This window comes from Entelurus aequoreus, linkage group LG03 (genome assembly GCF_033978785.1).
Source record: "Entelurus aequoreus isolate RoL-2023_Sb linkage group LG03, RoL_Eaeq_v1.1, whole genome shotgun sequence".
NCBI classification, from domain to species: domain Eukaryota; kingdom Metazoa; phylum Chordata; class Actinopteri; order Syngnathiformes; family Syngnathidae; genus Entelurus; species Entelurus aequoreus.
The window spans coordinates 33,949,684-33,964,357 of NC_084733.1; the positions used below are offsets into that span (position 1 = coordinate 33,949,684).

At 36.6% G+C, this 14,674-nt stretch overlaps 1 protein-coding gene across 4 annotated transcripts in view; it reads left to right on the forward strand.

The window, feature by feature from the left end:
• The first annotated feature begins 12,340 nt into the window (after positions 1-12,340).
• The window catches only part of rock2a (rho-associated, coiled-coil containing protein kinase 2a), a 109,556-nt gene continuing 107,222 nt past the window's right edge, over positions 12,341-14,674 (forward strand). For 3 of the 4 annotated variants that reach the window (XM_062041712.1, XM_062041711.1, XM_062041713.1), the window contains exon 1: positions 12,342-13,150. In XM_062041712.1, the coding sequence (XP_061897696.1) occupies positions 13,052-13,150 (99 nt within the window). In that variant the 5' untranslated portion in view covers positions 12,342-13,051. Of the gene's footprint in view, positions 13,151-14,674 lie in introns of all 4 variants that reach the window. The other variant, XM_062041709.1, reaches the window with a different exon arrangement.

A 14,674-nucleotide genomic window follows, 5' to 3' on the forward strand; every position in this document is an offset into this window, starting at 1 on the left:
CTTCACCATACCTGGTTGTCCAAATTAGGCATAATAATGTGTTAATTCCACGACTGTATATATTGGTATCGGTTGATATCGGTATTTGTAATTAAAGAGTTGGACAATATCGGATATCGGCAAAAAGCCATTATCGGACATCCCTAACATCAACGTGTTCTAAATACATCAGTTCTTTTAATAAGTTGTTAAATCAGTTATGATTTGCTTAACGAGATGGATAATATTTCATTTTCAATAAATTAATGACGTTAATCATAATTCTTCTTTGTACTTTCAGCCTCTTTAATTGGATCGTATTATTACACTGTTTGACGCTAAAGGTTTTAACTGTTGTACGTGCAAACAAATGTTTTAAATTATATTTCTGCCTAAAGTTATATTTCTCCTCTTTTGTTGAGAAGAATTGTTGAACATTCTCGGGTAGCAGGTTATAGTTTGCTTAGTAGATAATGTTAGCTGTTGGCAAAGTTGTCTTTGACAAGCTTTTTTGCAGAAGGTCCTTAAAAACAGCAGAGCGCTCCTGTAACTCTGACAAAAAAAAATAGACCAAAATCTAGACTACAATTTGACCAATCTAAGACTTGATCTGACCAATCCAAGTCTACGAGCATGAACTGATGAAGGCTACTCGGACGAGAGGTGAAACGTCTTCTTAGACAAACCAAACAGTCCAGTTGTGATCGATTGAATGCCCTGAGAACACAATGACCTGGATGAATGGAAATATCCATCCACAAAATCAATTGTCTACTGTAGAGGATTGGAATATACAAAATAAGTAATAGTGAAGGAAGAAGTCCGGCCCCCCGGTCCTTAGCGTTCTGGAAATGTGGCCCCCAAAACAACTGAGTTAAATGTCCCTGCTAGGAGCTAGCACACAAGCTAAACACAACATATTAAGTGACCTTAATTGAAAAATGTTGCAGTCTTAAACACAACATTTGTCAATTCAAACACATTTAAATTAATTATAGTTGCATATTACTTACAGATACGTCTCTAAGGCAGAAGTGTATTAGAAAGTCTCCAGTAACAAATGTGTCCGCATCACTTAATTTGAGTTTAATTTAAGAAATGTATGTGGCCACCAGGTGTCGGCAAAAAAAAAATTACCACTCTATTTCAACCTAAAGACAGTATAAATCCATTCTAGAAGGATTATATTAAATAGGTTAGTGTTTTTATACCTACCATTGTTCTCTGTTTGACTAGTTTTGCTTGATCAAGCCTTTTCCAACATTAAACGCTGCAAAATAATAATAATAAGTATGTATTATTTGTGCTGATATCGTACCGGATCAATATCGGTATCAGCCAGTACTCAAGGGTCCAATGTCGGTAAAATATTTGTCTCGGGACACCTTTGCTAAAGTGCAGCCCACGGCACATTGTAGAAATACAATTAAACGCGACAGAAAAAATATAGAGCAAATAAGGGCAATGTACAGAAAAAAGCTGAAATGTTGATACCAATAATTAATAATGTCATAAAGCTTTTTCTTTAAGAACCCTTAACTTAAGTTGTGTTGCTCCGAATGGAATTATTTTTTTCCGAAGGAGGGTTTTTTATATCCAATTAAATGAAAAGTGCATTATATAAATACAAGTTATTATCATTAAGTTTAATATTTTTATTTCAAATACTTTCATATGTCAACCCTACACTGTAAAATAATTTTAGCCCAGCTGATTAGCACCAAGACGAAAAAGTCCTCAGGGAGTTAAGAGTGTGGAAAACATTTTTGAATTCATTTTTTATTCAGCTTTTTTTTTTCTCAAATATTTTAATCAACTTCAGTCATAAATTAAAATAGAAAAACATGTCATGTTTTTTTAAATCATTCGAATGCCCATTTGATCTATTTGTTTTCCTTTTTTCTTTTTTTTTGTCTTTCTTAAGAATTGCATACAGTTAGTTATCTTCCATACAGTAAATGTTAAAGGGATGGGGTACGATACATATTATTAATAATAAAACACATGTTGATGCATTGTTTAATTTTTTGGTTTAAGGTTAGGTTAAGTTCTTGTATGCCATTTTCATAATAAAAAAAATGCCATAATAAAATCAAATGGGGATTTAAAAGGTTAGAAAGTAATAATAATTAAAAAAAACATTAGCTGTTTTTATTTAGAGGTAAAGTTGATTACGAGATTTGTGCAAAAAAGTAGAAAACAATATGAATCCAGCATTTTTTATATAATCTGCTTAAATCCCGAATACTTTTTCGTCCTGGCGCTTATTAACTGCTATTAAATGATATATGCCCCAGAGGAAAGTTAGGACACTCCAGCATTAAGCCAATAATTACTCGCTAAGAATGTATGAATTGTGTGCGATGGATTGAGTCTTGCTGCAAATTAGACAGAGTGGATGCACTGCTTGGCTGCAACCAGCAGAGGCACTAGAGGGTCAGTCTCATCTTGTTTATAATATAAAGAAGAACTACATGCCATCAGCTTTGGGGAATTAAATGAAAATGTGTTCAAGGCCCATTCCTAGCTAAATTAATCTGATAAATATACACTGTAATAAATATAGTATATAAGTTATCACAGAAGTGTAGTCAGATGCCCAATTCTATAATGTACAAAACCCAAAACCAGTGAAGTTGGCACGTTGTGTAAATCGTAAATAAAAACAGAATACAATGATTTGCATTTTCAACTTATATTCAATTGAATAGACTGCAAAGACAAGATACTTAACGTTCGAACTGGAAGACGTTGTTGTTTTTTGCAAATATTAGGTCATTTGGAATTTGATGCCTGCAACACGTTTCAAAAAAGCTGGCACAAGTAGCAAAAAAGACTGAGAAAGTTGAGGAATGCTCATCAAACACTTATTTGGAACATCCCACAGGTGAACAGGCTAATTGGGAACAGGTGGGTGCCATGATTGGGTATAAAAGCAGTTTCCATGAAATGCTCAGTCATTCACAAACAAGGATGGGGTGACGGTCACCACTTTGTCAACAAATGCGTGAGCAAATTGTCCAACAGTTTAAGAACAACATTTCTCAATGAGCTATTGCAAAGAATTTATGGATTTCACCATATACGGTCCGTAATATCATCAAAAGTTTCAGAGAATCTGGAGAAATCACTGCACGTAAAAACCAACATTGAATGCCCGTGACCTTCAATCCCTCAAAAACCGACATCAGTGTGTAAAGGATATCACCACATGGGCTCAGGAAAACTTCAGAAAACCACTGTCAGTAACTACAGTTTGTCGCTACATCTGTAAGTGCAAGTTAAAGCTCTACTAATAAAAGTGAAAGCCATTTATCAACAACACCCAGAAACGCCGCCGGCTTCGCTTGGCCCAAGCTCATCTAAGATGGACTGATGCAAAGTGTAAAAGTGTTCTGTGGTCTGACGAGTCCACATTTCAAATTGTTTTTGCAAACTGTGGACGTCGTGTCCTCCAGACCAAAGAGGAAAAGAACCATCCGGATTGCTATAGGCGCAAAGTTCAAAAGCCAGCATCTGTGATGGTATGGGGGTGTATTAGTGCCCAAGACATGGGTAACTTACACATTTGTGAAGGCACCATTAATGCTGAAAGGTACATACAGGTTTTGAAGTGAAGTGAAGTGAAGTGAAGTGAATTATATTTATATAGCGCTTTTCTCTAGTGACTCAAAGCGCTTTACATAGTGAAAACCCAATATCTAAGTTACATTTAAACCAGTGTGGGTGGCACTGAGAGCAGGTGGGTAAAGTGTCTTGCCCAAGGACACAACGGCAGTGACTAGGATGGCGGAAGCGGGAATCGAACCTGCAACCCTCAGGTTGATGGCACGGCCACTCTACCAACCGAGCTATACCGCCCCACTTTTGGAGCAACATATGTTGCCATCCAAGCAACGTTATCATGGACGCCCCTGCTTATTTCAGCAAGACAATGCCAAGCCACGTTTTACAACAGCATGGCTTCATAGTAAAAGAGTGCGGGTACTAGACTGGCCTGCCTGTAGTCCAGACCTGTCTCCCATTGAAAATGTGTGGTGCATTATGAAGCCTAAAATACCACAACGGAGACCCCCGGACTGTTGAACAACTTAAGCTGTACATCAAGCAAGAATGGGAAAGAATTCCACCTGAAAAGCTTAAAAAATGTGTCTCCTCAGTTACCAAACGTTTACTGAGTGTTGTTAAAAGGAAAGGCCATGTAACACAGTGGTAACAATGCCCCTGTGCCAACTTTTTTGCAATGTGTTGCTGCCATGAAATTCTAAGTTAATGATTATTTGCATGATGATGATTTGCAAATCATTGTATTCTGTTTTTTTTTTACCATTTACACAACGTGCCAACTTCACTGGTTTTGGATTTTGTAATAAAATACAGCGCATCCGGAAACTATTCGCAGTGCTTCACTTTTTCCACATTTTGTTACGTTACATCCTTTTTCCCAAATGGAATAAATGACATAATGGCAATGTGATTTTGTTATTTTGAGGATTATTATCAATTTATTTCACTTTGGAATAAGGCTGTAACATAAAAAAATGTGGAAAAAGTGAAGCATACTGAATACTTTCCGCATGCAGTGTATAGTAAAACCTCTAAGGCCTTGTGGTGTAACAGTACACATGGGAAAACACCCTCAGCAAAAAGACACGCTAAGGTCCAACATCCTGTGTTTTCAAGTAAATAACACAAATGGAATTAGTCTGTTCCAGTGTCAAACTCTCATTGTAGCCCTTTGATGGTGAGTTAGACAAATATGGATAGGAGGAGACGGGAGAGATAGTGCCGGGAGGAAAGTTGCCATACATTTCACATCACATTTTGGGGAATGAGATGTTGGAGGTTCTGCTGCAGCATAGTAAATCTGAAAAAAAAAGGAGAACATATGGCTGTGCCTAAATGTAGATACATTGCACCCTGGTCTGCAATATTTATGCTGAGCTCAGCAGAGGCAGCTCAATATCCATTTAAACAGGAAAGCAAATGAGTTATGCACATCATTAGTGATGAAATGTGTAATTGTACTTTTGTTTGTCACCTTTCATTTATATAGTTAGCCCTACAGGTGCAAATCTAGGCAGTACTATCCACCATTGTGATGCTGAAGGCATACAAGTGTCATCTTTATGACAAATCTTTAGTATTTGACTATCACCTGTATTGCAATGACAACCAACCCCTTCAAGATAGTCGAAATCAAGACATGAAATGTTTCATCAAAAACAACAGAGAAATTGCCTTAATTCTTGCTTGTATAATCTGTACAGTTACGACCGTGACGCTCCCTTATTTGTACAAAAGGAAACATACTTTGTTCTTTTCCTCGTGTCAATGTATAGATGATCAGCTTTTTTTCTACTTCCTACGATTTGTCCTTGTTCCCCTCCGTCACATCTGTTCAACGTTTGACCTTGTGGTGGACTGTCGACCTTTTTGTACAATATTATTTATTGTTGACATGTTTTGCATTTGTTAATAACACACACACACAAGCACACACGCACACACACACACACACACACACACACACACACACAAAGTGACCCAAGTATTTTATTTCAAGCGAAATGCCTGCAAAAGAGGGAAATGCTTTTGTAATTACTCAAATGAAACGACAATGTGATCCTTTTTTATCATGCGGTCGTAAGATGTTCATAACGTGGCCAAAGTTTGGAAAATAACATTTTTTGTGTTGTATCAATATTTGTTAGTGAATTGCTTATGAAGGAAAATAAATGAGATGCGCACATTTCTGTTTCAGATTGGTCACGTTTATTGATTACACAAACACAATGCAGTAGACTACATACACTCAATTGAGGCCATGTCCACACCAACAAAGACACTTAATAAATGCATATTTATCTCTGCGTTTAGGCCTCTTGTCCGCACCCAAACGCATACTTTTGTCTGTAAAAACTTTTGCAAACGCTGGCCAAGGTGTAGAGTTCCAAAACTCTCCGCTCAGCGTATGCGTGTACACGACACAAACAGAGACTTGTGCTCCTTTGATGACATCATGGCTGTGCGCTGTCATTTTCAAAGCTCAACAACACTGCCTTGCTGGCTTTAACCTCTTAAGGCCCAAGCTGTTTGTTTACATGCTTGTTTTATTTCTCTTTGCTATTTGGGCTTATTGGACCCTAATTAGAATAAAAACTAAAAAATCATCTTTTTATATGACGTACTTAGTCCATAAGTACACAAACGTGTACTTCATGTGTAGTGACATGCTCATTTTTATTTTTACACTTTTTTTTTCCAAATTCCATTGTATGTTATACTCTTCTGACACCACCAGTAGCAGTATAAGTGTCCATATGTCGGCATAAGACCCCAATTCAGTAGTGTACACAATTTTGGAAATAAGAGCTTAAAGGTGCTGTCCATGCATGTGGCCAACTAAGGCCTTTAGAGGTTAAACACACTATAAGAGGAATTACTGTGGGTTTGAACGTAAATTGGCTTCCATTTTCACAAAATAGGCTTTGCGACACTCCCGCGCTAATGACAGTCAGCTGTTTAGGATACGATTGCTCAGGCAGGTTTGAAAGATAATGTACATGTCATTGTATGTCTAGTATATCAAAATAAACATCACAATAATAGGAAGTGTAATGCCACCAAGTCAGCTGTGGCTGCTTTTTCCAGGCTTCTGATTGGACGAAATGTGCATGACAGCAGGTGTATGTGTTTAGTATAGACAGTTTTTAAACTACACTTGTGTGGATAGAGATCGTTCTAACTCCAAAAATGCGTTTTTGAAACTCTCCGTATTCGTGTGGACATGGCCTGAGACGCACTTATACCTGAAGCAGGCTGGCTCCTCCCCCTCCAAATGCTCCTGCTATCTTGTCGCCTGCGTTCTCCTCTGAGTTCGGATCGACATTTGCAACAAAAGTGGCTTTTTTTTCTGGGATGACAAAGCTTGGAGATGCCGCAATGAACTTGACTCTTATTCTGATTCGTAGACGTGCGGTGTGAATTATTCAGGAATAGATATGGGTTTTTTTGATTGATTGAAACTTTTATTAGTAGGTTGCACAGTGAAGTATATATTCCGTACAATTGACCACTAAATGGAAACACCCGAATACGTTTTTCAACTTCTTTAAGTCCACTTAAATTGATTCATGATACAGATATATACTATCTTCATAATGCAGTCATCACACAAGATAATCATCAGAGTATTGTGCAGTATTGCAAGTGTGTGACTTGGCAGGACAACGTGGAGCTGTGGGATTCACCTTTGGCTTTTCAAATCTATTCAATTCAATATTCAATTTAATATCAATCAATCAATCAATCAATGTTTATTTATATAGCCCTAAATCACAAGTGTCTCAAAGGGCTGCACAATCCACAACGACATCCTCGGTTCAAATCCCACATATTTAATTCTAATAGTGAAAAAACCAAGAGTCATTGAAATGCCATTCCTCTATGCTCCCCTCTATCAAACCTCCAACTATCTTAACGTCAACATTCTCCTCCGATTTCGGGTCAAAATTTCCACAAAAGTGAATTGTTTCTGGGATGACGAAACTTGGTCATGTTACACTTGTAGACGTGCGGTGTGAATTCTTCAAAAATAGTTGGTGCGCAATATTGCAAGTAGAGATGCTTCTAAATGCTTTAGAATGTGATATCGGAAATTATCGGTATAGGTTTCAAAAAGTAAAATTAATGACTTTTTAAAACGCCGTTGTACGGAGCGGTACATATCCGGTAAAACACGGATATAAACCCAGTCAGCAGCCCCTCCCCTCTCCCCTCTCCCCTCTCCCCTCTCCCACACACAACACAGGAGTTGACGACTGCAGCATGAGAGGTTTACTGGCGACGCTTGATGACCTCATCAAACTGCCGCGAGCGGAGCATAACAACAACAAGAGTGTGTTGTTGCCGGTGCTGTAGCCGTGGCTAACAAGCCAGTGAGCTCGGTGACTGACTAACGACACCATGTCTATGGTTTGGGATTATTTTAAAGTGTGTCTGACGGATAAAAAACTGGCAATTTGCAATGACTGCAAAAAGTTGGTTATGCGAGGAGGAACCAAGATGTCTTCCTTCAACACTTAAACAATTGTTACGTATGGCGGGGGAAGGAGACGACACAATGGCGGAAATCAGTTCAATAGGTTTATTGAAGCTGATGATATGCTGGGGTGTGTATGCTACTATAAGTGAAGGGTGCAAGACGATGTGAAGTATTAGTAATGTGAATGTTACTAGCGGGTGTTGTAAGTGCATGTTGGATGAATCCTTCAGAAGTCCGGAGGGGCAAGGCAAGAAGACATCCGTGGGCAAGCGAGAGGTCGGGGGCTAGAGAGAGGCAATGAGGTCCGTGTCCAAGCGAGGGTCGAGGTTTCGAGGGAAGCACTCCAACGTCCATAGGGGAGTCGAGGCGCACAGCTGGATCACAGAATACAGAGGACATAAGACACGGGCAGAGGGAAAGCACAGAGAGCAGGTACGAGGAGGGAAGCCAGAGATGGGATGCTTACCACAAGGAGTGAACTATGTTCCGGCACTGGATCTTCGGGTCCGCTGGTCTTTATGCCGTCTGCCCTCATCAGACCCAGGTGCGCGGATTGCTGATTGCCTGCAGCCGTGCAGGCGCGTGGCCGCAATGCGGGAAGAGCGAGCAGGGGTGTGTCCCGGCGCGCTCCTGGTAGAGCTGCCGGCGGCGCTTGCTGCAGATGGTATGAAGGATTGCGCATGCGCCGTGACAACAATATTAAGAAGTTTTTTTTATATAAGAGATAATATAAATGAAAAAATGCACATTGTTGAAAAAACGCCAGCAGACACCAGAAGGCATTAATGGAATTTGTTTTAATCAGCCCCTGAAGTCACCCAGTCAGCAGCTATAAAATTTTAAAAATATGTTGATGTTTTTTTTCCCCCCAACAGAGCGTGCATATACTGTATGTTGAAACCCACATGTATGACAGAGGATTCTCCGTCAATCATCTGTCTTTGCAGCGTGATCACCAAAGGGTGTGTCAGTTTTCACATACTTTTAGACGTGCTAAATACAACACAAAATAGTTCTGGCAAAACAGTGATTAGTGTTGATAAATCACATTGCACATGCTAAATAATTATATTCACATGTTCTCCTCTCAGTATTGTTGACGTTTTGACAATCAGCATATATTTTGCATCCTAATGAAGACGGAGACGCAAAATGGATTGTTTGCTTATTCTGCTCAATTGACAGACGCAATCCACTTTGCACACGTTTAGCAGGTGAGTTTTGCGTGTGCTATCAGGTTTGCAAGTGTTTTTAGTACACACAAACCTTTACTAAATCAGGCCCAAAGTGTTGTTTATAAGTAGACAATTATATACGATTGTTAAAAATCCCATTTACAAAACTAAAACATATTAAAATACCAAAGCGCCTGCTTTAATTTTTTTTAATGTGCTCAACAAGTTTGAACTTCTTTGATTTACAAATAAAATAGATGGAACATGATTGTCCTATAGTATTTTTGCTAAGATTGAATGCATTAATAAATAATGGAAATCATGGGAATTTTACTTTGGCATGTAATATTCTATAAAAAAGAATGCTAAAAATGTAATAAACATTTTGCAATTACAAAGTACCAATACACCAAATTTTAACATATTATTTGGCTGTCATTGTTTCTTAGCAATATCTTAAGTACAACCAGGCAATTACTGACTTTTTGTTTTAGATCCTAATCAGACTTTAAAAGCGAAGGAAATGACACTAAATGCATCAACATACTGTATGATGATGTTGTTTTAAATGAACTTCTATGATGACAAGAAACACATACAAACCATATATAATTGGAATAAACAAAAATGTACTCTAAAGCAATGAATACAACATCAACATATGTATTGGAAGATTGCTGCTTCAAAGGAAATCATCCCTTGAAGTATATTTGAATTTGATATACCTGTATATGTTTATATATGTAAACAGTACATGCATTTTATGGGGGTCTTTCTTCAAGGTCATGTTGTGGCAGCAAAAAGGTTAATTTAGTTAAGTCTTATAGCGCCATCTTATGGCTCATGCAGGTATTGATGGAAACACTGCAGGGATGCCAAACTTGCAAACAAGTTTAATAATCTGTCTTGAAAAAAAAATAGGTAACATATTAGAGTTGTGTATTCATGTAGGGTTCAAATGAGATTTTAAGGATCTAAAAATAAGTCAGAAAAACTTTTATAAATGCATTTCTTAAATGACAAAATGCAACATATACCAACTGACTTAAGGTGAGCTTGCATTACATGAAATACGTTCTTTATTGAAGTAAAATGTTTTGCTTTTGTGGACTTATTTTGCGGTATTGTATTGAGCAAAATTAATAAAGGATAATTTTTTGTTGATATTGTTTGCATTCATATAGTTGCATGTTTATATTGCAAAAAAAAATCTCTAAAAATTAGCTTCCATCCCATCCATTTTCCACCGCTTATTCCCTTCAGGGTCGCGGGGGGCGCTGGAGCCTATCTCAGCTACAATCGGCCGGAAGGCAGGGTACACCCTGGACAAGTCGCCACCTCATCGCAGGGCCAACACAGATAGACAGACAACATTCACACTCACATTCATAGCTTGTTGAATATTTTTGTTGTTTTTTTCAAATCTTTGTCCTGTGATCAATAAATGGACGGCATATTCACAAGATTATTACATTTTAAATAAAAAAGTATCGGTATTGGTATAGTATTGGCAAAACTGGCCTTGTAATGTCTTGTTATCGGATCGCTACCAACATTTGCTCTATCGCCCACCGCGAGTAAAATGAGTTTGGTTATTCAATTTGTACAGATTTTAATAATCGATATTAAAACATTGTAATAACCATAGAATGTATTTAATATTATCATATATATATATATATATATATATATATATATATATATATATATATATATATATATATATATATATATATATATATATATATATATATATATATATATATATATATATATATATATATATATTAGGGGTGTGGGAAAAAATCGATTTTAATTCGAATCGTGATTCTCACGTTGTGCGATTCAGAATCGATTCCCATTTTTAAAAAATCGATTTTTTATTTTTTAAAATTCTTTTATTTTTAATATTATTATTATTATTATTATTTTTTTTTTAAATTAATCAATCCAACAAAACAATACACAGCAATACCATAACAATGCAATACAATTCCAAAACCAAACCCGGCCCAGCAACACTCAGAACTGCAATAAACAGAGCAATTGAGAGGAGACACAAACACGACACAGAACAAACCAATAGTAGTGAAACAAAAATGAATATTATCAACAACAGTATCAATATCAGTTACAATTTCAACATAGCAGTGATTAAAAATCCCTCATTGACATTATCATTAGACATTTATAATTTAAAAAAAAAAAGAACAATAGTGTCACAGTGGCTTACACTTGCATCGCATCTCATAAGCTTGACAACACGCTGTGTCCAATATTTTCACAAAGATAAAATAAGTCATATTTTAGGTTCATTTAATAGTTAAAACAAATTTACAATATTGCAAACAGTTGATAAAACATTGTCCTTTCCAATTATAAAAGCTTTTTACAAAAATCTACTACTCTGCTTGCATGTCAGCAGACTGGGGTGGATCCTGCTGAAATCCTATGTATTGAATGAATAGAGAATCGTTTTGAATCGGGAAAAAAAATCGTTTTTGAATCGAGAATCATGTTGAATTGAAAAAAAAAAAATCGATTTTGAATCGAATCGTGACCCCAAGAATCGATATTGAATCGAATCGTGGGACACCCAAAGATTCACAGCTCTAATATACTGTATACTGTATATATATATATATATATATATATATATATATATATATATATATATATATATATATATATATATATATATATATATATATATATGTATTTTATTTATTTAGTTTTTTATCACAATATATACATGCAACTATATATATATATATATATATATATATATATATATATATATATATATATATATATATATATATATATATATATATATATATATATATATATATTTTTTTTAAAATTTATTTTTGTATTATATATTTTTTAAATTAATTAATTAATTAATTAATATATATATTATTATTATTTTTAGATTTTTGTTTCACAATATATATACATATATATATATATATATATATATATATATATATATATATATATATATATATATATATATATATATATATATATATATATATATATATATATATATATATATATATATATGACTTCTAAAAATGCAATTTTTTAGGGAGGCTAGGGTATGGGGATTGTGGGTAATGTAGTTCTTTTTGTTGCCAGTGGGAGGAGGGAGATCCTAGACGGTGTGTGTGTTTGTGTGTGTCAGTAATTATGTAGATGTGATGATTCGGTGGGAGTTGCACTTTTCTCTTACAGGGAAACAACAAGGACTTTTTTACAACACCAAAGGAGAGGGAATAAGGCAAGAAGACGGCTGCAAGGAGTTGGAAAATGCGAGAAGGATTTCAGAAAGAGAGTGCGTGCCTATGAAACATTGCGCGCGGGAGAGCAGACATTGTTTTCATGGCTCCTCCACCACACCGCCGAGTATAAACTCTCAGCCGGACGGACGTCGGAACTTTTCTTGAATGGCGTGAATTCACGCGTTTTGTATCTGAAACGCGAGTCCGAGGCATTCCCAGACGTTCAAAAAAAAAAAAAAAGAAGGGAAAAGTGTAGGCGAGGGTATCAAGAAAACGCCCTGTTGCTGGTATCCCCGCATTCAAACTTTGTCGTCGACTTGCGGGAGGTGATGAGACGTCATGTGGAACTTTATCTTTGGTGGTTGAAAGGATAACTCTGTTCTTCCGAGTCTGTTGGCGTCGGAAAATATTGCATCTCCTCATTGTTGCACTTCTGGGTGGGCTGGGAGCCCCGAAGACTGCTGCTGCTTCTAGGCCCCACCAACAACCAGGTGTCACATGTAAACCATCTGTAAAAACAGCAACGTAATTATTCCTATTATATTACGAGGGACACTGCAAACATGTCTCAAGGCGCCGAGAGGAGGCTGGAAGCCCGACTGAAGAAGTTGGAGGACATGATGAGAAACCCCAGGTCTGCCTTAAACCTGGAAAGTTTGCTGGTAAGTCGAGCAAAACAGATCTTCTTTATTCAAATCCTATCAATCATATCGATATCATGGTGCAAGACTACACACTAGATCAGTGGTTCTCAACCTTTTTTCATTGATGTACCCCCTGTGAACATTTTTTTAATTCAAGTACCCCCTAATCAGAGCAAAGCATTTTTGGTTGAAAAAAAAATAGATAAAAAAGTAAAATACAGCACTATGTCATCAGTTTCTGAGTTATTAAATTGTATAACAGTGCAAAATATTGCCCATTTGTTGTGGTCTTTCTTGAACTATTTGGAAAAAAAGATATAAAAATAACTAAAAACGTGTTGAAAAATAAACAAGTGATTCAATCATAAATAAAGATTTCTACACATAGAAGTAATCATCAACTTAAAGTACCCTCTTTGGGGATTGAAATACAGATCCATCTAGATTCATAAATTTAATTCTAAACATTTCTTCACAAAAAAATAAATCTTTAACATCAATATTTAAGGAAGATGTCCACAACAAATCTAGCTGTCAACACTGAATATTGCATTGTTGCATTTCTTTTCACAGTTCGTTTTGACAGACATTTAAAAAAAATCTCACGTACCCCTTGGCATACCTTCAAGTACCCCCAGGGGTACGGGTAACCCCATTTGAGAACCACTGCACTAGACGATAGTGCCAGTACCTTCACGCTCAAGGCATGTGAAATATGTCCATTATTTCATGCATTTTTTGTCAATCTTAACTTGTTTTAACACTGTATTACAAGGGAAACCTCATCCACTTGGTCGTCTTTGTTAAACTACATTTTCCAGTATGTCCTGTAACCAGATATCTTGCCTTTTATTTAATGGAAAAGGCAGTGTGAAAGGTGGTGTACTGGTTTACAGTGGATAGGCCTGATTAATAGTTAAGACTGAATGCAGACAGTACAGTTTGGGGAGTAGAGGGGGTAGGGATGTGGTGTCTACAGATTAGGATTAATTTGTGTGAAGAATGTTCCACTCAGAGTGCGTTGACACTTGTCATTTTTCGTCCAATTTTAAAGATCAATGACTTTTAATCATCAAACATTTAGTTCATATATACTTCTGAGTAGATGCAGATCAGTGATAGGTTATTTGAATTAATTTTCTTAAACCTTTTTCTGCAAAAGCGTGATAAAAACAAAACAAAAAAAGAGTCCCTAGTCCATTTGCTTTGCTAGTGTGGTTCGTTTGGGTCAAGTATGAATGCAATCCAGGAACTCTACAGAAGTGAAGTGAAGTGAAGTGAATTATATTTATATAGCGCTTTTCTCTAGTGACTCAAAGCGCTTTACATAGTGAAAACCCAATATCTAAGTTACATTTATACCAGTGTGGGTGGCACTGGGAGCAGGTGGGTAAAGTGTCTTGCCCAAGGACACAACGGCAGTGACTAGGATGGCGGAAGTCATGTGTGAATCAAGCGTTAACGCCGGCTATCCAACGGATCAAAAGATAGGACATGATGTCAACATCATTGCTCAGATGGTAGTGCAGTCGTCTCCCAACC